This window comes from Magnolia sinica, chromosome 16 (assembly GCF_029962835.1).
Source record: "Magnolia sinica isolate HGM2019 chromosome 16, MsV1, whole genome shotgun sequence".
Taxonomy (NCBI): domain Eukaryota; kingdom Viridiplantae; phylum Streptophyta; class Magnoliopsida; order Magnoliales; family Magnoliaceae; genus Magnolia; species Magnolia sinica.
Window position 1 is genome coordinate 53595847 of NC_080588.1, and position 27483 is coordinate 53623329.

The window sequence follows — 27483 nt, forward strand, 5'->3', positions numbered from 1 at the left end:
AAAGATGATAAAAATATTATAAAACAGCAAAAAGAAAGAGAACAAAGCTGCACAGGAACAAAAATACAAACCCCACCCTGCACTCTACAGAAACCAAAACCTCACTCAAACAGGAAAAGACCCCTAACACTGCATTCAAGGAAAACCAATCCAAAAGGGACAATAAAACCCGACTAAGGACTGACAAAGCTGTGTGCTCGTCATTTCTGAAAGTACAATTATTGCGTTCCAACCAAATCGCCCACATCAACACCATTATAGCTATCTTCCATCTACGTTAACGTAGCATACCCCTGCATTCCCCATGCCATGCCATGATCAAGGGTTGAACCAATCCTGGCATGGCCCAACTATTATTGACCCAAGATCTCATTGAAACTTAACAATGGTAGAGTAAGGACCCTATCGAGTTTGTATCGTGATTTGGACAAGACTCAAACTTGCCACAAACGAGATAGTGCTACAAAAATAGGAAGTACCTGAAACTTCTCCTACATGCTAAGGTATTCCTAGCAAGTATTTTAATAAGATATTAATCATAGAATAACAGCTATGATACAATGAGATTGAATCAACTTGTGGTTTGATAGACTAATAGATAGTGCTTGATTGTAATGAACCTATGTAATAGTCTATTACAGACTGTGGGAATTTTGTGATCTCATTGCCAGTTAGCAGCCCACATAAAGGAGGTTGTGTCAGGTGGGTGGCCAGTGTCAAACTTATGCCATAACTTTCATCATGAATCTGAACAATATAACATTCCAAACTAATGCTATGGCATTCTTCATAAGCGACGTGCTGCATTGGAACCCAGGTGTATTGAGGTTGGCCAGGTGTCCCCCAAATGTGACGCGCTGCAACAATGCCCGGTTGTTGCGAGGAGTTGGCAAGGGTTCCCGAGCCATTCTGGACGCACGCAGATAAAGGAGCTAGTCCAAGAGAATAGGATTCATCTTACCATGCAGAATATAGGAACATGTATAGGTAAGAGCTTGGAGTTAGTAGATACAATGAAACTTTTAGAATGGTCACTCACACATGTGACGTGATCACGCGTATGGACACATGTGACATGTCCACACATGTGACATGGTCACACGTGCGGTCATCCTGTTGGGGTTCAATCCTTATGCATTTGGTTGAGTGTACATGAGTCTTTGAGTCTTTAGTATTGTGTTTCTTTGTGTTTCTTTCTATAAGGGTATTCTTGTAATTTCAACTCCTAAATGAAAGCCCTAGTAATAAAACAAAAGAGGGTGGGCATGTCGAACTTCTTATGCTCTCCACTCTCTCTCAAGTTTTCTCTCTTGCTTCTCCTTCTTCCACTCTTTCTTTCTTTTAGATCAACAACAGAAACGAACGAGAGTTAACATAGCTTGCGTTCAGGAGATAAAGTGTACAGCAGTGTTCGAAATATTGATACTATCGGCCGATATTATCGGTATCGCACCAGTGCGAGACGAAACTCCGCCGATAACACCCGGAAGATTCCAAAAATCCAAAACTTCAGATATCGTACGATATTATCGTCGATATCGTACGATATATCGTCGACATCATGCGATACATCGTCGATATCACCGATACAACCCACCCCGATGCCGTGGGTTGCGGAAAATCAAAAAATTTTGAATTAGAAAAGAGAGAGAGAGAGAGAGAGAGAGTACTTGTAGCCGTAGGCTGTAGCGGTGATCGGAGGTGGGCCATTCGACAGGTAAGTATCTGTATCCCTCTTTCTTCGAATTTTTCTCGCTATTTTCTTCATTTTTTCTCTTTCTTCATTGATTGGAGCATGCCTGTGCGGATTTCTCGGAGATTCAGCGAGAAATCAGGCCGGATTTGAGGAAACGGAACGATATTACCTCATCCGGAACCCTCGCTGCGTGAAGGAGAGGGAGAGCGCTCGTGACAGAGAGGGAAAATGAAGAAGATGGGGCGGGAGGGGTGAAACGGGGATCGGCGCCGGTGTGGTTTACTGAGCACGCTCCTATCGTACTCAGTAAACTCAGTTGGGGCCCACTTTTAATGTATGTGGTATATCCACGCCGTCCATCTGTTTTCCCATCTAAATTAAGGGGTTGATCCCGAAACTTAGAACAGGAAGTGGATCATACCACAGGAAACAGTGGTGACACTGATTTCCACCGTTGAAACCTTTCTGGCCCCTGCAGTGATGTTTATCAGTCATCCAAACCCTTAATAAGATCATATGGACGTGGATGAAATGAAAATACGAATTTAATAAGATCATATGGGCCCTGCAGTGATGTTTATCAGTCATCCAAACCCTTAATAAGATCATATGGACGTGGATGAAAGGAAAATACGAATTTAATAATATCATATGGGCCCTGCAGTGATGTTTATCAGTCATCTAAATTTAATACTTCTGTGGCCAAAAATGGTATTTCAACGGTGGATGTTCAATTCAACTGTTTTGTAAGGTGTGGCCCATTTAAACATTGTATATGGTTTATTTTTGGGCTAAAGCCCTGAAATTATCTGTTAAATTGTATGGACGGAGCGAATAAAATACATAAATCATGGTGGACCTCACATGAGTTTACACAGTACGCTAAGCGTACTGAGTTACTCACTGTACAATCATATAAAGTGGTGTCCGTGTTCTGTGGGTCCCACGGTAATGTGTGTCGTATCCACACCGTTCATTAATTTGGAAATAATTTTTTAGGGCATCACACAAACAATGATGTAGATATAAATCTTTAGTGGACCCCGCCACAGAAAGAAGCGGAGAGAGTGACGCCCACCATTGAAACTCGTAGCATTCTTGAGGGCCCATCATAATGTTTATTTGTGATCTAATCTGTTCATAAGTCCAAAAAGATATGGAATAATGGAAAACACAAATATCATCTTAACCATCCATCTCTTGTGGCCCTCAAGAAATTTTTAATGGTGAACGTCACTCTCTCCACTGTTTTCTGTGGTGGGGTCCACTCGTGCTCTGGATCTAACTCATTTTTTGGCTCACGCCCTAAAATGATCTGTTCAAATGGATGGACGGTGTGGATAGAAAAAATACATCATGGTGGGACCCACGTAACTTGGTGACGTGACTTCAGTAATCCGCGCTGGAAACAGATTGCGTGCTAAGGGAAGCAGATTGCGTACTGAGTAACTCAGTACCCTTAGGGTACTTAGTAAACTGTGTGGGGTCCGCTATTATTTATTTATTTTATCCACTCCGTTAATCCATGTTAAAAGATAATTTTAGGGCTTGATCCCAAAAACGAAGCAAATTAAAATCTCAAGTGGACCACACCACAAGAAATAGTTTGATTGAACCTCTACCATTAAAAATTTTTTGGAGGTCAAAGAAGTTTTGGATCAAGTTGAAGTATGTGGTTTCTCTTCATCCATGTCTTTGTGATCTTACGAACAGGTTGGATGACAAATTAAAATTACTTTAGACACTAGGAAGGTTTCAATGGTGGAAATCATCATTCCACACTATTTCTTATGTAATGGTCCACTTGAGGTTTGTATTTACTTCAATTTTGGGATCAACCCCAAAAATTATCTGTAAAAATGGATGGACGGTGTGGATAAACCACATAAATTCACAGTGGGCCCAACTGAGTTTACTCGGTACAATAAAAGCATACTGAGTAACTCAGTACGCAATCCAATTTCCGTATGGAGTAACTCACTATGCTTAGTGTGCTGAATAAACTCTGTATGGTCCACCATGATTTATGTATTTTATCTGCTCCGTCCATCTATTTTAATAGATAATTCTAGGGCTTCAACCCAAAAATAAAACATATACAATGTTCAAATGGACCACACCATAGGAAACAGTTGAATTGAACATCTACCGTTGAAAATTTCTTAGGGGCCACATAAATTTTGGATCAAGTTTATATTTATTTTTTCCCTTCATCCATGTCTATACGATCTTATGAATAGGTTGGATGACAAATAAACATCATTGTTGGGCCTAGCAAGGTTTCAACGGTGGATATCATTATCCATGTTGTTTCCTATGGTATGGTCCACTTGATCTTTGGATATGATTCAATTTTTGGCTGAACCCCTTAAATTAGATGGAAAAACAAATGGACAGTGTGGATAGATCACATACATTCAAGGTGGGCCCAACCACAGAACTGCCCGTTCGGGGCTATAGACAGGCAAGGGTAAGACGCAATCCGCGTCCGTGACGTGCAAAGACGAGCACTGATGCTCCTCGAGCTCCAATTGCACAAACGGTTCAAAGGAGATCAAAGTTACATGGGCCCAAAGTGATGTATTTATTATATCTACACCGTTCATCTATTTTTAGAGATCATATTAGATCATATTAGAGCAATATCTACACCGTACAATTTAAAAATAGTTGCGTTAGTTCAGTTAAACATCGCATATCTTAGGAACCTATACAAAGGAAATTTATTATATGCATCTTTTTTTTTGAGATATTATGATTTAAAAGTGTGTATTAAGGGCCTTTTTAACAATCCCCAAAGTTTCATTAAAAAATTCAACCATTTTCCCAATGTTTCCACATGTTTCCCAAAAAGTGTGATAAACTATGCAATACAAACGGTATATCCCGTGCGATAACCAATACGTATCTGTATCCCAAAGGTGCGATACATTGTGCGATACCGATATTTTGAACACTAGTGTACAGGGGCCAAAAATAGAGAAATTGATGGATATACATTTGGTATATGGAAAAGGAAAATAATAGAAAGGGGCAGGGATAGTGGCAAATGAAGATTTAAAGGATAAAGTTGTAGATGTTGGGGAGTAAGAGATAAGGTTTTATTAAAAGAACTTGTGTTAGGAGAGGAGATAATCAATGTTATTAATGCATATACACTGCAGGTAGGGTTAGAGGATATAATCAAGAAATAATTCCGAAATGAGGATGGACTAATGCAAGGACTTATGGAGAGAGGATATTGTAGGAGGAGACTTAAATTGTTATGCAGGAAAAGAACGTAGAGGATATGAGAGTGTGCATGGAGGACATGGTTAGGAGAAGAAATGAGATGGGGGATGTTATCTTTGATTTCATTATGGCATACATTCTGGCGCTAGCAAACATAGACTTTAAAAACAGAAATGAATATTTAATAACTTTCATAGACGGATCATATACAAGCCAAATAAATTTCCTTCCACTTAGGAAAACAAAGCAGCCAATATGTAAGGATTAAAAGGCTATACCAAGAGAGAGTCTAATTGCGCAACATGGGTTAATGGTTATGGATGTTAACATCAAGAGATGGAAGGAAGGGAGTGACATTAATATGTATCCAAATACTGTTCAAAGGAATTTAAAAGGAGATAAAACAATGCTATACAAAAATAAATTGTTGGAAGAAGGTACGTAGGATATAAAGCAGGCGTAAATGTTATGTGGAGTGAGATGGTTGAGTGCATTAGAAAAGTGGCAAAAGATGTTTTAGGAGTATCTAAAAGGAAAAGCCATTCATACAAGGAAACTTGGTAGTGGAATGACAATGTACAAAAAGCTATTCACAATAAACATTCACGTTTTAAAGCCTGGCAGGGGATTAGAAACGGTGAAAATTTTGGACAATATAGAAATGCCAAAAAGATTGCTAAGAAAATAGTGCAGCTAAACTTGAGGCTTATGATGACCTTTACAATAGATTGGGAATGAGAAAGTAAGAAAGATGTCTTCAAACTTGCAAAATGAGAGAGAGGAAGGATAGGACCCTAAATCGTGTTAGATGCATTACGAGCGATAACCAGGAGGTACTAGTAAAGGATAATGAGCAACAAAAGGTGGAGAAGCTATTTTTAGAACTTATTAAATGACAATCACTTTGAGAGCATAGGAATAGAAGGAACCATAAACTCAAATGGCGTCAAATACCATAGATATTTACATAGAATTTGGATATCTAGTGTGAAAGCTCTTAGAAAGATGAAAATAGGAAAGCCCCTCTGGCCAAATGGTATGCCAATAGAAGTTTGGATTTTTTTTTAATTTTAATTTTAATATTATTAATTAATTATTTATTTTATTTTATTGGCTGCTTGCGGGTTGGTTTAACAAAGTCATTTAACAAGATTGTAAGATCAAAGAAAATGACAAACGAATGATGGAGAAGTATTGTGGTAACTATTTATAAGAATAAAAGAGACGTGTGGAGCTGCACTAACGATAGTGGATTAAACTTATGAGCCATACTATGAAACTTCGGAAGAGAGTGATTGAGCGGAAACTTATAAGAATAAAAGAGACATGTAGAGCTGCACTAACGATAGTGGATTAAACTTATGAGCCATACTATGAAACTTCGGAAGAGAGTGATTGAGCGGAAACTAAGGCATGAGACGAATGTATTAGAAAATCAGGTTGGTTTCATACCTGCTAAGTTTATGGCTGAAGCTATTTTCTTACTTAGACAATTGATAGAGACATATAATGAGAGGATGAAGGATCTCCACATGGTCTTTATTAACTTCTAGAAAGTATACAATAGAGCCTCGAGAGAGATGATGTGGTGGGTGCTAGAAAAGAAAGGAGTTTCAAGAGGATATATTGACATGATTAAGTACTTGTATGAGGGAGAGAACAAATGTGAGGACTACTGGTGGCGCAACAAGTGAATTCCCAGTTACTATCAGCTTGCGTTGTGGGTCGTCATTAAGCCCATACCTTTTCACGTTGGCATTGGATGAGTTAACGAGGCATTTGCAGGAAGAGATCCTATGGTGTATGTTGTTTGTAGATGAAATAGTTTTGATTGACAAGACATAAACACAAAGCTAGATTTACATAGGGGTGCTTTAGAATCTAAAGAATTTAAAATCAGTCAGACCAATATAGAGTATATGGAGTGCAATTTTAGTGAAAATAGAGACTTAGTTAAGATTACTGACCAAGAGGTTTCCCAAAATGACCACTTTCAATACCTTGGGTTAATAATTCTTGAGAGTGGAGAGATTGAGAAGGATGTTGCCCATAGAATTCAGGATGGGTGAAAGAAATGGAGATGTGCCTAAAGAGTTTTATGTGATCCTTGTGTACCGCTCAAACTGAAAGGAAATTTTTATAGAAGAGATATAAGACCAGCCATGGTATATGTGACGGATGTTGGGCAATTAAGAAACAACATATTCATAGGATGAGTGTAGCTTAAAGTGAGGATGTTAAGATGGATGGGTGGCAAGTTGAGGATGGATGGAATTAGAAATGAATGCATTCAAGGGAACTTAGGATCCGCACCGATAAGTAATAATATATGGAAAAGTAGACTCAGATGAATTGGTCATGTGCAATGGAGACCAAGACGAGCTGAAGCTCTAAAAGGGCAAGGGGGAGGCACAAAGGACGTGCACGGAGGTAGTATGAAAAGACTTGATGACCTATGGTCTAACTAAAGGTATGGCCTTTGATGGAGTAGGATGGTGGAAAGGATTCATGCAAACAACTCCAATTAATTGGGACAAGGCTTAGATGATGATGATGATCAACTACCATACCAAGCCTGATAGTGATGTGCCAACTGGTCCCCAACCACAAGTAACGCAGGGTTGCCATCAGATGATAGATTTAAAGGATTTTTATTTTTATTTTATTGTGCCAAGCAATCAGCTAGTCCGCACTATGCTGACATCAATGAGGGCAGCTAGTTGCCAAAGGGATTTTTTTTTCTTTTTTGTGAATGGCAGATTGTTGTTCCTAAAACTGAACCCAAATAGATGAGAAAAAGCTATGAAATCAGACAACCTATTTATATGAAAAATTATATGTTTATACAAGAAATAGTGTTACCAAAAGCATCCCGGGAAGTACAATAGTTGCAGGATTCTTCTAATTACATGCCGCTCCTGCTTCAAATCACGCTTTGGACTCGTGCATCTACTCCCGCTTCCTTGCTATTTTATACTTAAATAACATTTTCAAACAGGTGTTTCCCGATATTGCACCTAAATCCATTGCCACTTTGCTTCATGCTTCTTGCAACTATAGCACAGGCATTAGGAAAGGCAGAGGTATTGTGCCTCACGTACTCAGATATTTGCGTAAGTTCACCTATGTGCATCTAGGCCATGTGCTCCAAGGTGCATCCCCCATGGGAATGATAGGTGAATTCAAAAGCTAATACAGGGTTTGTTTGGTCATCTTTCCACCCAAAAAGGATATGAATGGGTTTAGAGATTTAATCACAATATCCCACCCAAAACACTATTATAGGTGCCCATGTCTACATCTCGAAACCTTCTGAAGGAAAACCCAACTTCCCCATTTCGAAAGCTCTAATAGATCATATGATACGATGTTAAACTTTCCAAAACACTGATCAATCCTTGAGTATGGCTTGATGCTTAGCCCCTATAGTTTTGTGCACCCAAGTGGTAGACAATTCAATGGATGGATGCTTAGTATAGATTCTTCTCACTTTTTATAAAGTCTGGATGAGATTCATGATTTAGTTTAGGTATTTGAATGATTACATTTCATGTTAGAGGCAACAACCATCGAAGGTGGTTCGGAAATTTTACTCAAAGTGCACATCATAGATCACAATGTGACCATGGACAACGATGAGGAAAACATTGTGATAAATACACACACACACAAAAAAGGACTTTACGCTAGGGCCGCAACTTGAGTCGGGCTCAAGTTCAAACCTGACTAGCCCAACCTGAAATTTTGGTCGGGTTGGATTGGATTGTATTGGGTTGGTTGAGCTCGGGTCGGCTCAGGCTGGAAATTATCAACCCAGCTCAGGTTGGGCTCAAGTTTGAGGCCTACAGCCGATTTGGCAGCCTAGATTTGAGGGGTATTTGAGTGTATTCCAAATTTTTTAAAAAAAACCTACCATTTTGCATTTGGCAACAAGACGGTTCAGGAGGATTTGGATTCCAAAGCATTCCAAATTCCTGAAAAGCAAGGATTTGAGATCACAGTGTACCGGCAAGGTGGACCCTCCAAACTGTTTTCCTTGGTGCAGCCCACCTAAATCATGAATGGGCCTGATTTTTTAGATTTAGGACTAAATTTTCATGTGGCGTCTAATGCTGGAGTGATTTCATATAATTATCCCAGTAGGCATTCTAAAAATCAAGGGTGGACATTTCTCTCCCGACTGTTTTTTTGGTGTGGTCCACCTGAATCACAGGTTAGCCTGAATTTTTTGCCCTAGGTGTAAAATTGTCTGACCCAAAAGCCTGTTGAGCCTATTAAAAAGTAGACGATTGCAGGTTTGTGGGCCCACTCCTGTGGCCCACCAGAGGCTTCAAATTACCTCAACTTTAACCAAAGTCTATGTTTTAATGGGCTTATTACAATGACTATCTACAATGTTACACATGTACACCATTTGGGAATATTGTGGATGATTTAGTTAATCAAATTCAAGCTTCTGCGAATATAATACATGATCCTAATGCTTTCAAAACACGGGCTACCAAACCAAAAAATTAGATTCCAGTGCATTCCAATCACAGGATGACAAACACGAGTGATGATTCCAATGTATTTGGGATTTGGAAACCAATGCATTCCAAACACAAGCAACCAAACGAACCCCTAGGGCAAACCAGGCCAACCATATATTACATGCATAATACAAATTATTATATTTAATGTATGTAAAATATAAGAAACTAATACATTAAATACAAGAAACTCTAATATTAGTATACTATCCAACCCAACCCAAACCAACCAAACCCGACCAACCCAAGTCAACCTGAGATGGGTTAAGAGTTGGGGATATGGTACATCAAGTTGGGCTCAAGTTGGGTCTCAGTTGGGTCAGACCAAGGAATGACCCAACTTGATGTCAGCTTGGGCTTGACTCTCAACCTGACCTGACCTACTAATGCAGGAGCATTTTCACACCGAGCTCGAGTGGGGTCGTCTGTGGGATGCAGGGGCACACTCAAGGTAGGCAGGGCCCACGAGGGAGGTCTCGTGTTCGAGACTCCTCACTGGGGGTGATTAATGCGCATTTCACACCGAGCTCGAGTGGGGTAACCTGTGGGATGCGGGGACACACTCGGGGTGGGCAGCCCGTGTGAGGCGGTACCCATGTGATTTGGGGCCCACGAGGGGGGTTCGGCCGAGGTCCTAACGCATGAGATTTGGGGCCTGGGCTATGAGATAAAGGGATTAATTCGCCATGCTCTAACAGTTCAAGCTTTTAGAGCAAGTGGTTAATTATCCTACATCAAATTGGTATCAGAGCGGGAGGTCTCGTGTTCGAGACTCCTCACCGAGGGTGATTAATGCAGGAGCATTTTCACACCAGGCTCGAGTGGGGTAGCCCGTAGGATGCAGGGGCACACTCGGGGTGGGCGGGGCTCACAAGGGAGGTCTCGTGTTCGAGACTCCTCATCAGGGGTGATTAATGCGCATTTCACACTGAGCTCGAGTGAGGTAGCCTATGGGATGCAGGGACACACTCAGGGTGGGCAGCCCATGTGAGGCGGTACCCATGTGATTTGGGGACCACGAGGAGGGTTCGGCCGAGGTCCTAACCCATGAGATGTGGAGCCTGGGCTATGAGATATAGGGATTAATTTTCCATGATCTAACAGTTTGAGCTTTTTGAGCAAGTGGTTAATTGTCCTGCATCACCTACACAAGTTGGGCTGCTACTGTACACTGCTAGTAGATGAACAATGAAATAATTAAGCATAACATTTAAGCACTTTGTAAATCAAGGCACAAAGTCTACGAAAAGTAATAGGCAGACCTTAGTAATGTTGAGACAGAAAGGATATTGATGTGTGGCTGCCAAACCATGACAAGTAGCATTAGAGCCGTTCCTAACCAAAACAAACAAGCCGAGGTTATACCTTAAAATGCTACATCAAGAAAAAAAGGATAGTACTTTGATAAGGAAGTTCATAAACAAATTGCGTATGATAGTAAGAAACTAATACTGTTCATGTAGATATTTCTGTAACCGATGCAACAAATTCTAAAGAGAAATAGGTATACATCATCATATCATCATCGACTAATAACTAGAACCCACAATGCAAATGAAGAGACTGGGAGATACAAGTGGATCCATGATCATCATCACATAGAACATGATCCAAAGAAGATGCCCCACAAGCTCTCTGATCCCTAATATGGGTCTAAGAATCCAACAATTTAATATTTTCGGCAACATGAATCAATCATTCACATGCAAACTGTGGACCAATTAAGTTGTGGGTCCAACGACTAAACAGCTGGATAGGGACCACATTGTCATACAATAGGGTTGCTTTTGGGTTTTAGCAATGTTAGTTTTAGCCTCCACAATACCCCACGGAGGTCTCCATATCAAGAGTACATAGTCACCTGCATGATAAATAGATTTATGCCTTTGTGGCTAGTCTGCACGTGTCCATGTGCTGGAAGGTGGACGAGACGACTTATCACCTCTTCAACCAATGTTCAGCATTGCAGTTAAGGTTTTGGAACCAGAAATTCAAGGCTCTGGTGGACCATTCTAGGTCAGTATCTCTTTCCAATCAATTGCAATCATAAATGATACTTTAGCTTCTCCCGATATAAAATGGACTAGCCTACATATGATACATTTCAAGCACAAACTGTTAGTGTTAAAGTATGTACTTACCAGAACTAGACCTCTGCTAATCTAAAAAGCAACAAGATCAAAAGAACTGCAAATCGATCTTCTCATTCAAATTATTTTTTTCTTTTTATAGTGACATACAAATTTACAAACAGGCTACTTCTCCATGGAATTAAAAGCATACTTTAAAAGTAGTACATAAAACACTCATGTAAAGAGATAGATGAGCCTTCTCCAATATTTACTTCTCTTTGCAGGAATAAGCAAAGCCCAAGAATTTGTAAATCAACCAACAAACATTTTATTAAGAGCAATGTTTTAAATAGCATCCGTAGCACTACATAGTGTACTCAAATGCCGCAAATTCCCTATAGAATACGCTACAACTATGTAGCATGTTGCGTATGTATGCCATGGTGTACCTTTTTTTAAACGGTTTTTTAAAGTTTTCTTTGTGATAAATGGTTTAAAACTCATATTTTAAAAAACCTTATAATGTCAAGTTGAAACCAACATTTCTTTATTGATTTTTTTGATCATCCTATCCATGCACTCTAACAACCCCCCTTTTATGTTAGGATGTATAGAAAACTTTATCTGAGTACCATATCTGAGGATTCAAACTGTGTACCCAGCTGCATGTAGAGGACGATAAAGCTAAGTCCATCTCTCATCTATTTTGTTCCAAATTGGAAGTTTTTAAAATAAAAAAAAAACATTATTGCAATTAAATGCAATCTTCTCCTTTGTTGAATCCATCAACTCGTAAATGAACCCTGTTGTTGGACTCTCTTCTGAATCTACTTCTCTTAGAACGCTTACCAAAGGTATGGTGCTCTTAGCACATACAACAACGTACATCTAAAACTTTGAATCAAACATTATAATGGCCCGTACCTTCATTCTTTCTATCTTTTAGCTCAAAAATATGAACACCATTGTTCCGATGCAAACATGGCTTAAAGACCCTTCATTGCTTGTAAATACTTCCGAGGATAAGGTATATTGTTGCAAAGTGTGTCACTGCTAAGCATAGAAGCTCATTGCTTTTCATGAAGTTTCACACCATGCTCAGTACAATTACATGCCCATAAATAAACTTGGTCGTTGTCCTTGACTTTTCAAGCATTTTAGAATACATATTCATTTTTCTGATATCATCTAACATTAGATTTATGCAGTGTGCAGCCAAGGTATCCCGTATCGGTATTGGTTGGCGTAACGGTGCTCTCCGATACCGATACTGATACAGGAGCGTAACGGCCCGTAACGGTGCAAATTATTATTATTTTTTTGCCAAAAAAAAAAAATATTGATTAAATCCGGAATATTCTAAGCATTCCAAATATGCATTCATTTATAAATTGGAACATGTTTATGGTGGTGTAACGGTCTACTCTTTGGCGAGAAGTTGTATCGGACTGTCTGATGAATTTATGAACCAGATAACCTGAATTTGACTACAAAATTCATATATTTAATTTTCTAAATATATAATTTATATACTTAACAATTTGATATCGTTTCTCCCAATAGTTTTTTAAAAAAATGAAATTAGATTCAGGTAGATGGCGTTGCCAATTTGGGGCTGACTTGGAGGACCAATCCATGCCTCAAATCAGCCTCAAATTCATGCAATTTATTGGCATTATCCCACTTATAAATTGGTGGACATTTATTGGATAATCACGAAAAAAATCAAAAGGCCCTATTTTAAAAAATAAGCGTCCACAAATTAACAATTATAACTATTCAAACAATTTGATTTTGGCATTGTGAGTTAGCATCTATAGTTCATAATTTAATTGGTAAATTTTAAATTAATACATGTCTCGTGTACAATTTTTTAAGGGCCCGAATTAGGCGGGAATCGGATTGTGAAGTGTAGCACACGAGTGTCAAAGTTTTTTGGGCCCCACTGTGATGAATGTGTTATATCCACACTGTCCATCCATTTTGCCAAATAATTTTAGGGCATAAGGCCAAAAATTAGGCAGATCCAAAGCTCAGGTGAACCGCAGCATAAGAAACAACAATAATTAAACGTCCACCATTAAAAATTTATTGGGGGCTACAAAAGTTTTAGATCAAGCTGACATGTGTGTTTTCCCTTCATCCACGTCAGTGTAACCTAATTAACAGGTTAGATGGAAAATAAACATTATAGCGGACCGTGTAACAAAACAGTGCAAGTGCACTGTTCAGCGTGCACCGCAGAACACACAAAAATAATAATAATAATAAGTGTGTGGCTGTTTCACAGCCACGCAGTCCATTCCGATTTCGACGCTGGAAATGAAAAAGAAGAGAGGGAAACCGAAAAGAAACAAGGGAAAGAAGAGGGAAAGGGAGAGAGAGAGAGAGAGAGAGAGAGAGAGAGAGAGGAGAAGAAGAAGAAAGAAGAAAGAAGTCGCGGCCGAAGCCCAAGGAGGACCGCAGCTCACAGGCACGCGGTCCATTTCGTTTTCGATGCCGGAAATGAAAAAGAAGAGAGAGGGAAACTGAAAAGAAAAGAGGGAAAGAAGAGGGAGAGAGAGAGAGAGAGAGAGAGAGAGAGAGAGAGAGAAGAAGAAGTTGCAGCCGCAGCCACAGCAGTCCGAGAAGAAGAAGAAGAAGAAGAAAGAAAAGGAATGTTTTTTTTTTCCTTTTTTTTTTTTTTTGCCCATAACGGCCGTTACGGTAGCAAAATCGGGGCATCGCCCGTTACGCCCCCGTATCGCGTAACGGACCCCACCATTACCGTTACGTATCGGTCGTAACCGATATGGGACACCTTGTGTGCAGCACATGAAGTCCAATATATCTTTTTCCTCTTATCCATCAATCATCACCTTCTTCCCAACACTCACATAGCTTGAATGGTTATCCGTGATGAGCCACATTTTCTTCCCCAATTTCATCAAGATATTTAAATAGTAAATTTTCATCTTTTATTGAATTAAAAGCATCAATAGACTTGTAAAACATTGTTCATGTTGGAGTATTAATCAAAAAGTTTATGATGCTTCTCTTCTTTCCATCCGTCCAACCATCGGACATAATTAAACATCCATGAGTTCTCTAGGAATCTTTGTATCCCCACCACATATTTTCAAGTAAAATCTCTCTTTCTCTTCAAACATCTTTCTCTTTAGTTCACTAAAAAAAAAAATCATAAGTCACAAACTCACAAATCAGTAAATCACAAATGGCATAATGTAAAAAACCGCCATCATAGAGTGGTGGCCCACATGATGGACTAGAAAACAATGAGCCACGGTGGATCCATTGTAGGCCATAGAAAACAATGCATAGCCGCCATAGCCACCCATACACACACCATAATGGTCCTCACATGGGTCACACCATAAGAAAATGATGCACAGCCACCCATACACACCCCTTAGTAGGCCCCACATGGGTCACACGATAGAAAACAATGCACAACCACCCATACACACACCATAGAAACAATGCATAGCCACCAACACAAACACCATCTATAAAAAATTGCATAGCAACCCTTACCCTACAAATATTGTAGGGTAACAGGTAACCTAAAATGAAAAAATCACAAAATAACTAATAAATCTTCATTCTAAATGAAAATGAACTCATTAAGGAACAAGAACATACCTCTTGCAAGCTCAAGAAGAGAGATTCAATCAATCAAAGATCTAAAAATTGCAATTTCATAGCCGTATGGATGCGGAAAGGGGGAAATCTGATTTTCTCCTTCATTTCAACTCCAATGCTCTTGAAAAAAAACAACAAATGGACCTTCTTGCAAGCTCTAATGATCACCCGAAATCTCCCCTTCAATGTCCTTATGGATCGAGAGAATCAAAGAAATGGAGGAGAGCTTGCGTCACATGCTAGGGTTCGAAAGAGGGGTTTTCAAAAACCCTTTTTCAAGACTGTTCTTTTAACATAAGTTTTTTAGTTTGTTTATGGTGTGAGTTCAACACCAACTTTAATAAAGAAACACCACCATTTTAAGTTAAAATCAATAAAGAAATATTCGGTATCAACTTTACATTATAAGGTTTTTAAAGATATGAGTTTTAAACCATTTAACATAAAGCTTCTTTTTTTTTTTTTTTTTAAAAAAAAAAAAAAAAAAAAAGGTAAATTGTAGTGTAAGCTACATAGCTGTAGCGTGTGCTACGACTCCGGTAGTGTATGCTGCAGGGGATTTGTGCTATTTGAGTATGCTACGTAGCGGTGTGGCTACGCTATATGCTACGGATGCTATTTAAAACACTGAATGAGAGTAGCATGGATACCATAAGCATTCCAGAGCAGTGCTCCATATTCATGGCTTAGCCAAAACAAGAATAACAACTACAAATCTACTTCTAATCGACCATCACACTACTGGAATAAACATGTCCAGCTACAATTTATCTCCCTTCAAGCTCATGCTACCATTTGGATTTGTGAAGATTTAAACTAAAAATTACAACTGCTATAAGAAATGAAATGAACTTGCAGAAAAATAAGCTGGGGGATTACAGAATACACACCATATGCAGTAGTGGAAAAAGGAATGCGGACAACGTGCTTTAATTTCTGGCTGAACATGTAATATCCCTGCAACCTCAAATTCACACCGAGTTCATGTTTCATCAGGTGAACACAAAGAAGGTGTCACTTAAATAGTTATATAATTTGATATTGCAGCAAATATAATGGCAACATTTGTCGCTGCAATCAATCAAAACTCAGAACAGATCACACAAAGGGTGGGGGGGGGGGGAGGGGAAGTGACATTTGTAGCTGCAACAATCAAAACTTTCACAGAAGAGACCACACAAAAAAAAAAAAAAAAAAAAACATTAATGACCATTGTAAAGTTTGCAAGCACAAAAGGAGCGCAAGATAAGAAATTAAAATAGGCATGAAAAAATTTTGATTACATAAAAGGGGGAAAATGCCCCTCATTGTTAGATCCTGACTGCATAAAAAACTGCCATCTTGACTGCATAGAGAACTCTCAAAAAATATAATCAAACCACACCACATGGAAGGTCCTAGACAAGCCAAAGGAGCAACTATATGGCCGCCGTTTGTCGTCATTATCATCGTAACTTTGTACCAGCTTTTTTTAATGGATAACAGAACTTCCATTGAACTACAGAAAAGCTGAAACAAAGGGAAAGGCTTCTGTATACAAATCCAGCACTTCTGGACACCCTCCTTTGCAAGCTCGAGAGCAGACTGATTGGCAACTTAGATTCTAAGGAGAACTAAATGTTTACCCTTATACATGTCCTTGAACTCATCCAAATTTATTGCCAATTTCCAATGTTCTAAGACTTGCACCAAAACCAATTTAGCAACTTTGGAAATGCTCCCTCCATAACCCAAGGTGGCAATGGGCCAGGTATCCCCCCTGGCCCGACTAGGTTTTGGGCCAAGCTCGGTCCTTGCATGCATGGCCTGATCAATTTTCAAGTCAAGCTTTGGCTCAAGTCATTTTAGCCCAGCCCAAGCTGACTTTTTATGTATGTGTTATATCCTACAAATATACTATTTTAATCTTTAGTTAGACAACCATCTATGAATGCCAACCGTTGGTTTCATTCCTCCAAAATGTTTTTTTTTTGTCTGCATGTGGCCCACTTGATAAAATGGATAGATCAGAAAAAAAGTCAAGGGCAAAATACAGATTTTATCAATTTCCAGGCCAGGTTAGGCTCGGGCAGGTTAGGCTCGGGCCCAAACATTTTTTTTTTGTCTTGGGCTTGATCCCGAAATGCTAGGTCCGTGCCCAACTCAATTTATATGTACATGTATCATATCCTCCAAATATGCCATTATGATCTTTTGTTACACAACTATTTATCTTGAATGCCAACTGTTAGTTTCATTCCTCCTAAAATGTTTTTTTTTGTGCATGTGTGGCCCACTTGATAAATGGATAGATTGGGAAAATTCGTGGGGGAAATAAGGATTTTATCATTTATCGGGCTTGGTCAGGTCAAATCCAGCTCGGGCTCCCAACCAAATTTTTTTGGCTTAGGCTTTGAGCTTGCTATGCAAGGCCCATGCCCGACTCAGGCTGTGCTTGGGCCTTGGGTCTTAAGTGGTGGTGGGATTGGGCCCTTGAAAAAAATTTGAGATCTTAAGCCCCTCCAAAAGAGCCTTTGATTTGGTCTTCAAGATATCACCAACCTCAACCATGGCCCAAGAATACAAATTTGGTATTCCTTTATTAGTTTTTAATAATGCCCCCATTCTCCTTGAACCCTCCATGGAAGATAGAATCCTTCAAAATCCACCAAACTTATTTTAATCTCTTTTGATCGGTAGAAGAAGATTTTATTAAAACGAAGGCCAAAAGGTCAACCCACCAACTACATGGGAGATTCCTTAACCTGGTTCCTTCGAGCTAAAATACACAACCAAAGAATTGCAAATTGCCTTATCCTAGAAATTTAGAGTCAGCAATGGATCATGTTTGACTAGGTTATTCAAAAATGGTTACGTGACAGCCATTACATAATTGATAACAATGGGAACCATTATGCAAAACGAGGTTGTAACAGTCATAACGGCTACTACGGAAAAAATGGCCCATAATGGCCCTGTAATAGTCCATCATGGGGTCGATGCACTTAAAATAATGTTTTAAAGAAAAAAGGAGGGCGTAATGGTTGTTATGGCCACCGTTGCTATTACTGAATACCTTGTGTTTGACAATCACTGCTACCTAGTACTCTATCCTTGATAAGTGAACAAGCCTTCACATCCCCTCTCACCAACTCAATCCAAGCTCTCCCTAATAGAAGTTCCCTCCTTCCAAGGATGTCTTTGTCCCTCGTAGCACATATCCAAACCATCTCAAAAGAGCAACTAGATATCCACTAATTTTACCAGAGAAAAAAAAAGGGTGAAATATAAATTACTCCGTGAAAACCACAATGACAAAGAAATAATAAAATCCCAATGCAAAAAGATAACAGGACTATGAAGCACAAGAGGTAAAACCAATCAGCACAAAAACCTCCACTTTCTATAAGACTCCTAAATAGCTGCTACAAGGCCACTTGGATAGATAATAAGACTATAAAGCTACTAAATAACATTGAATAAATTAAATATCACCCTGACATGAATTTTATAATGCTTCAAAAGTTTTAAATTATTATAGATGATGCATGAAAATGCCATCTTAAAATGGGAAAAAAAAAAAGTCAAATGTTTCAGCAACCATGACAACAGTTGGTGGATTAAATATTGAATAACAAAGGCAATGAGGTTGACCTGCAAGCGCACTTTTCTGACTTGGTAAGACAGATATTGCTGAAAAACACCTGCAAAACGGCCATATTAAAACATCAGTCAGAAAACTGTTCGTACTAAAACCACATTTAACATGAATATAAAAGGCATGTGAAACCAGAAACCAGATTATTGAAAAGAGACTTGATATTGTAAGCAGATAAAACAATCATTGCACATTCAAGCAAGAATGATTTTAACATCTGCTATTTTGACACGAGGACTCAACTATAAAAGGAAAAGACAAATGAAGCTAGACATCAGCAGGACTCCAGAAGACGCACACATGCAATTTGACATTGCAACTGGCAACCACCCAAAAAAAAAAGAAAAAAAGAGGAAGAATGCTGGAAGTGACACTCAAGTACAATACCTGTTATTAGCAAAAGAATGGCATTGCAACTGCAAAGCAATGACGGAACTAATCTGTGAATCGAGAAAAATATCCATGGAGCTGCTGCAGCCATAATAGCATAACCTGCCTAGAAAACAGAAAACCTATGAGCACATGTAGTCCTTTTTTTTTTTTTAATGAACAAAGAATCAAGAGAGATGTTCCAGTGCAGGTGTCTTCACCAGTCACTTGCACAAGCATTGGACAAGTGGGCCCCACCTTTATTGATCCAGACTGCAGATGGTGCCACAGATTGCCACTAATTTAGACACTCCTAACCATCCAATCAAGAGCCAGCAAATGGATGGTCATGGAATACATAATACAACAGTTCAAAGAAATCCATTAATTGGATCATTAAGATCATCTGATCATAATAATTTTCAGGCCATTGATTATACACTGTGGGGCCCACAAATCAAGCACTTTGGATTGATAAAGGTGTTTGTTTGCTACCAATTCCACTGAATTGCTATCATCAGCAGTATATATAACATTTTATTCCAAATCAATTAACATCATCACAGTTGGGCATTTCATGAAACAAAATCACACTTATGTAGAGCAGAGCTTGCACTTGCCAATAGAATACAATACAAAACACTCCCGAGAATGCTCGTAGGCCGTCGATGACCAGATAAAGGTGCCTCCTGCAATACGTCAAGAAACCTAGAATAGCAAAATGATATATACTCAGTCAGTAAAACAATCCATATTCCTAGATTGATATTTTAAAAACTGGTAAATGGATGAGAAGGATATGTGCTATGCTCAGCCCGAGCAAAGTTGGTTTATGCTCAGGACAAGAACAATACAGGTGGGGCCACTAGAAAAGAGAAGCATGCAATGTTCAGAGAGAGAGAGAAAGAGAGAGACAGAGAGAGACAGAGTAGGACAATCTGTCCCGTACGGGTGGTGGCCGTGTTTTGCTGATCCAGAATGTTCATCTGGTTGGCCCTGGAATGGAGGGTATTGTGCAGTGAAAATCTCCCCAATCTGATGATTCTGACAATCTGATTTGTAGGCTCCTTTCCCATAAAATGTCACAGTCATTGTGAAAAATATCACAGAGATTTTGAAAACCCGCAATATTAGTGCAGAATTTTGATTAAATGATATTATCATGATGATATTGCAAGATTTTCAAAGTCTCAGCAGTTGTTAATTTTTTGTGACTTTGTCATGAAATTATCAAGATTCTAAAGGAAATTTTATTTAGAAGTTAAAATTATTCAGTTTCCACCATTATATTCAATTTTTAAAAATTAATTAGCAACATATAATAAAGGATATTTTAATTATTTTATACATCTTTCAACAAATAATAATAAATATCTTACTTTCAGTGCGATTTTCCCAATAATATCACAGGAAAATCTCAAAATCTGAGCATCTCCCAAGAAATTTCTGGGCCAAGAATAGATTTGTCGCTATGGTGACAGTTATATTCTTTTTTAACCACCAAGGTGGCGTCACCGGGCCAGCCAAGATCACTTCATAGGCAAGATTTTGGGGAATCGCCCATCCTATGATGCGTCCACAGGCCAAACAATCCATATCACTCAAAGCCAGGCCCAATCCATACAGATGGAAAAATCATATGGAAACTTCATAGACGATAGACACCAATCCACAAGCGAGGAAATATATGATCCTTGACCCTAAGATATGCAGAGCAGACTCAGATTATCAGTTTCCACAGGTGGGCCATACAGTTGACTGGCTCTGTAGGGCCCCACGATGAACCATGCTCCGTAAATCCCCTCAACAGGAGATCCTAACCTTTCAGTGTGTGGCCTGCAAAGAGACGGTTAACAATGCAGCAACGGTCCAAACCCAAATGCAAAAGCAAAAGAAGGCCAATATTGACGGATAGGATGTGCCAATGTAGAAGATATAGAGAGCATGGTCCATCCGCAACGGGACCCAACAGACCAATGGTCAATATAACCGGACCATGTGTCATGCTTGTACAAACTGAAAACCCTAGTAAGAATAGACACTCGTTGAGCCAACAAAATCAACTGTTGCAGAAACGAATAGGAACCCTAAATAATGATCGAACAACAAAACACGGAAGAAATATGGCAAACCAGTGTGCACCCCGTTGATCATGCACGCACGTGAAGTCAAGGGAATCACCTTGATTCTCTCTTCAGGTTGTTCACTGGGTTTAGGAAGTTTGAGTAAAAGGATTATCTTTATATGTAAATGTAAATGTTTTTTAAAATTTCAGTTGCCAAAAAATAGGAATTGTTAGAAGTGAAGAATAAAAGAGAGGTGTATTTCTAAGAAACACGTCAATGGAAATATCAAAGAACTAAGGAGGCCCATCACCTTCGAAGTGCTTTCTTCTTGTTTTCCTGTATTTTCCTGAGATAGTTACATAAACCAGTGATATGAGTTGAGCATCATATCAATTTAGTATCAAAGCTATAAGGCCCTATGATGCGGGGGCATTTTGGTGTGATTCCAAGGATGCATCGTATCTCCATGCTGGGGTGGGGTGACCCACGAGGTGGGGTCTGTGAGATACAGAAAGAACACGAGGTGGGGCCCACTATGGGACAGTGCAATTTGGGGACCCGTGCGTAGCGGGGGTTGCCCACGGGGAGGTTTCGACTGGGTTTGCCTGGGAGGGCCTGGGTATAGGAATAAACCGATCCTTCCCCATCAGCTCTGGAGCTTTTGGTGCGCTGGTCGGTTGTCCGCTATCAGCCTATCACCCTAGACATTCAATCAACACTGTTACACAGTCTGCTCAATTGAAACTATGGTGACCAATGCCAAACTTTTGCAAGAAGTCAACAGCTTATGCAAACGGCTCAATGAGGTGTTACAACATGTCCATCTTATGCAGGAGGAGAGAACCAAACAAAAACAATCATGAGTCAAGAGTGTCATGTAGAGACCCAGCATACCACCCATCAGTGAAGATTGATTTTCATGAGTTTGATGGTGACGACCCCACCAGTTGGATCTACACAGCTGAATAGTTTCAAGAATGTAATCACATTTTGGATGATCAAGTGATAGGACTCGCTGCTATCCACTTCACTAGTGATGCCATTGCTTGGTACCAACGGATGAAAAAGACAATTGGTGAAATGACTTGGCGCCAATTCACTCATGCCTTTTGTGTTTGTTTGGACCTGCAAAGTGTGAAGATCCGAGTGGTGAGTTATCAAAACTTCAACAAATAACCACAGTATGTGACTACCAATCACACTTTGAGTAGTTGGCTAACCACAACTCGCGATTACCCAAATCCTTCTTCATTACTTGTTTCATCTTGGGCCTTCATGACAACATTTGTGTGGGAGTTAGAATCTCTTAACCAACAAGTCTGGTAGAAGCATTTCAAATGGCATCACTCCATAAAGAAGCAATTGTAATTAGAGATAGGCATCGAGTCGAGTCGGACCGGATTGGGTCCAACTCGACTCGATCCGATTTTTCAAGAACCTGAAGCGAACTCGATCTAATCTGGGACCGAGTCCAGCAGCGCTAACTCGATCTGATCCGAATCCTTGCTGGCCCGACCCGAACTGAGTCTGGCTCAGTCTACGAAACCGAATCGAGTTGAGTTTGTCCAATCGATTCAGATTGGGCTGAATCAAGATCAGGAGAGAGAGGGAGAGAAAGGAGGGAGATGTAGGAAATCGGGAGAGAAAGGAGTAGAGAAAGAAGGAGAGGAGGGAAATCAGGAGAGAAAGAATGAGACATGGGTGGGTGCGGCGCTGCTCGTTCGAGTAGAGAAAAAGAAGGGAGGGATTAGGGCTTCGTTCAGGTGAGGCGGGTAGTAAAAAAGTGAAAATAAAAAAGTAATTATTAATTATATAGTACCCGACCGAATCGGATCGGATCGGATCGGTCCGGATTGGCCACTGATCCGAACTCGACTCAACGTACGTTCGGATCCGAGTGGGCCTACTCAAACCAACCCAATCCTGGCCTTCGGTTCGGATCGGATCAGGTCGGTTCAAGTCGGATTCGTCAGATCGGGTCGGATTCTGCCCAGCTCTAGTTGTAATTACTCATCGGACTCCTCACCCAGACAATTTAAGATCTTATAATCCCATGCCAAATGCAACATCAAAATATGGTGTACTCTCGCTCGAAAGGCCGACATCACAAGAGATGCAAAAACAATGGGGAAGGGACCTTTGCTACAACTGTTATGAGAAATTTAGCATGGGGCATTGTTCTAAGGCACATGATGTAGGACCGATGCATGAACTCAAATATTGTGTAAGGTCCATTGTTTTAAATATCGACGATGTCGGCCGATATATCCCACGATATCTCTTGTACCCCACCTGTGCGATACGAAACGCACAAGTAGTGGGATATAACCCACAAGTTCGATTCGATGAGCATTTTTTTTTTTTCGATCAATTTTTTTCTGTAAATCACTTTAAATCAGTGTCAAATTGTTACAAATCCATGACTTTTCCTGTTTTGCATAAAAAATCATGGATTGGGAGCTTCGATTTCGAGATTTGGAAAAGGACCGAGTTGCAGAAAATTGAAAAAAAAAAATCAAAAATCAAAATTTTCCCAATTTCTCGCAAATTGGTTGCAATCTTTATGTCCAAACATAAAATCAAACATGTATACAATCTGATGTAGTGATTCTTCTTTTGCTTTTGAATGTATTGCTTGTGTTTCCACACGTCTTCTTACATTTATAAATTATATAAATAGACTTTGAATATACTTGCATCAATTCAATTAGACAGTGCACAGATTAGGACTCTATACAAAGAAAACTTATTATGTGCACTTGTTTTTTGCAATGTTTTGATTTATAAGTGTGTTGATGTATTTTTAAAAAATCATTGAAGTTTCATTGAAAAATTCGACCAATTTCCAATGTTTCCTCATGTTTCCAACAACAATATACATTACGCGATACAACCGATATATCCCATGCGATAACCGATACGTATCCGTATCCCAAGAGTGCAATACATAACGTGATACTAATATTTCAAACACTGGTAAGATCAATAAGCAAAATTAACTTAATTAATTAATAAAAAAACATAAAACTTGTTATCATCATCACAAATACCAAAATCTCAAGAGAAAATTATGCATAATTCTACCCTAGGTTACCAAACATCATCCTACAAGACCATTAAATAAGGGAAACTAGGATCTAATGGATTTAGGGACATCCAAATAACTTAGGGTAAAGCCTATTTCAAAAGAGAAGATCTAATACAACCTAGGGTGAAATTAAGGTTTAGGGAAATAGAGGAAAACTTGGAATTAGGGTTAATGGGGTAGTTTAGGGAAAATTTGGGATTTATAGGTTTAGGGTTAGGGTTTGGAAAAGAGAGAGTAGGTTTTGATGCAGATATAGTGGAAAGCCAAGGGGACAAGAGGGTAGCCGTATAGCCAACCATATAGGTTCACACATATGGCCGTACGGTCACACGTGTGGGCTAGGTTTATAAGGTTTTGAGTCCTTAGTGTTTGGCTCGTCGCTAGATGTATAAAGGATAAGGATCGGAAAAATAGTGATGACTTGGGATGGGGAAGATCAAAGAACTTGAAGAATACCTCGATGGTTGATGAATGGATAAGAATATAGGGGATAGATGGAAGCCTTGCACCTCAGTTGATGAAGATTAGCTTCGCACCAATCTTCATTCCAATTCACATGGAAGTCACCTTTAAATCACACGAAGATGGTAGAAGAAGCAAGGAGCTTTCTCTATTTATTTATTTTTTCAAACCCACCCCCCCCCCCCCCCCCCTTTTTATCTTCAAGAACTTTTCACAATTACAATTTCAACCGTCTTATGAATTTTGACAAAAGTGAACCTAGTCTAATGAAAAATCAACTAAAATCACTCATAAGTTGTCCAAACATAAAGTAATCATAAATTAAATCCTAAAAGATAATAATGTCCAAAATGATGAAGACGATCCACAATCAATGGCCCGATCATGTGATCCATGCGATCCAACGGCCTGATCGTCACGTCCTTCGAATCCGACGATCCAAATCACTCCCTAAAGTAGCCCATGTGCATCTTCCCAGTGTGAGGTCTTGCAGATGCTCACACATACACATGGGGTCTTCAACATGATCATGGGTACTCGCCTAGATATAGAGAAATCGGTGCGGCCGACCTCCTCTAATATGTACGTAAAGGTGTACATGAAATAATGTCCTCATCAGCACAACTAGCAGTTATTGTGACACCCAAAAAGAAAATTATAGAGGGAGAAGACCCCTTGGATGAGGAAGAAAATACACCAAAAATGTATAGGTTTCAGTCCATCCGTTAACCGGATCAGTTGGGCCTCAAGCCATGTGCATTAAACACTTTGCAGGAAGCAACCAGTAAAGCAAGGGCCGATGTGTCAACATACCCCTTACTGTACAAAATTTCTCATGCTTGGAGGACTATCATGTAATTCCCTTCGGAGGAGTTGATATTGTCTTAAGCGCACAATGGCTGGCCACGCTAGGCCAAATTGGATGGAATTTCGCCTTATTACAAATGCGCTTCATCTTCGACAATCAAGAATGTCTTGTACAGGTCACGTAATAATACAACAGAGATGGTTAGTAGTCGACTCATAAGCCGCACGATAGAAAAGCAAATTCAGGTATATGTGTTCAATTATATGTTGTACATGATCTTAGAATTTCACATAACATCACGAACTATCTCAAGAAGGCATTAGAGCCATACGACATTGTATTTCGTGAACCTAGGGGACTACCTCCCATACGATCTCACGATCATTGCATTATTTTAGAACTTGGTAGCTGACCAACAGATGTCTACCCATATTGATATCCATACTTCCAGAAGAATTAAATTGAAAATGTAGGTCAGGAAATGTTGGATATGGGACTGATCCGACCAATTTCTAGCCCTTACTTGTCACTGGTGTAATTAGTATAGAAAAAGGACAGCAAATGGCGTATGCATGTTGACTACCGTGCCTCGAATGGGATTACCATCAAGGACAAATTCCCTACTCCAGTTGTTGATGAATTGCCAGATGAACTCCATGGGGCTTGGTATTTCTCCATGCCAGATTTACGATCTAGGTACCATCAAATACGGGTTCAAGAAGACATTCCAAACACGGCATTCTGAACACATGGATGACACTACGAACTTTTGGTGATGCCTTTCGGTCTCACTAGTGTTCCTTTGACCTTCCAAGTTTAATGAATGATATTTTTTGTAAATATTTACAGAAATTTCTTCTAGTGTTTTTCTATGACATTTTCAATTACAGCTCAAGCTAGTAGGACCATTTAACACATTTGGCAACAACCCTCAAAATCCTTCAAGCACATCAATTGTTTATTAAGGCTTCAAAGTGTACAGTTGGTGACGCCAATGTGGAGTACCTAGGCCATATTACATCCTTTGAAGGGGTACGTACTTGATCCAAAGAAGATTGAATGCATGATCTCATGGGTGGAACCACAAACCATTAAAGAGTTGTGGAGTTTCCTTAGACTCTCCGGCTATTTTTGTAAGTTCATTCAAGATTACGGAAGCCTTAGTTCTTCTTTATCCTGCCTACTGCAACAGAATGCATTCTCATGGGGACCGGAAGTAACCAAAGCCTTTGAAGCATTAAAGCAAGCGATGACCACAGTGCTGATTTTGGCACTTCCAGATTTCACCAAAATGTTCGTAGTTGAGTGTGATGATTCAAATGCAGGCATTAGGAGCGTTCTCATGCAAGATGGGCTACCTATTGCATTCTCAAGCAAAGCCCTATCAAGCCACAACAGGGGATTGTTAACTTATGAGAAAGATGTTTTTTATTGTGCATGTTGTTACTACACAGCATCCTTGCTCAGTCGCCATTTTATTATCAAGATGGACCACAACAGATTAAAAAACCTCCTCCCTGATCAAAGGATCATCACAACGGCTCAACAAAAGTGGCTTACAAAACTCATGGTGTACGATTATAACTGGTTTACAAGAAAGGGACTGAAAATTCAGCCGTAGATGCTTTGTAGAGACTCTATGAGCAACATACTACATTTGTCATTCCTTCACGACATGGGTGAGGTGACAGCATCTTATGAGGCTGAACCATTTTTATAAGATTTAATTCAGAGGCTATCACAACTAGGGGAACTAATCCCTCACTACACATTCATGGGTGGGCTGTTAAGGTACAAGAGCAGCTAGTGTTGGGTTCATCTTCCACCCTACATAAAAAAAATGTTACACGAGATGCATGGATTAGCCATTGCCCGTCATC

At 39.5% G+C, this 27483-nt stretch overlaps 1 protein-coding gene across 6 annotated transcripts in view; it reads right to left on the reverse strand.

Annotated features, from left to right (window-relative positions):
- LOC131228615 (protein FIP1-like) overlaps positions 1-27483 on the reverse strand; it is a 50528-nt gene that overhangs the window by 19213 nt on the left and 3832 nt on the right. The window contains exons 2-7 of one of the 6 annotated variants that reach the window (XM_058224392.1): positions 22233-22370; positions 19796-19887; positions 19198-19302; positions 18807-18856; positions 16064-16130; positions 10722-10794 (exon numbers count right to left, since the gene is read on the reverse strand). In XM_058224392.1, coding sequence (XP_058080375.1) covers positions 10722-10794; positions 16064-16130; positions 18807-18856; positions 19198-19302; positions 19796-19887; positions 22233-22234 — 389 coding nt within the window. In that variant the 5' untranslated portion in view covers positions 22235-22370. Of the gene's footprint in view, positions 1-10721; positions 10795-16063; positions 16131-18806; positions 18857-19197; positions 19307-19771; positions 19888-22130; positions 22162-22232; positions 22371-27483 lie in introns of those variants that run through there. The other 5 variants (XM_058224390.1, XM_058224389.1, XM_058224394.1 and 2 more) reach the window with 5 other exon arrangements.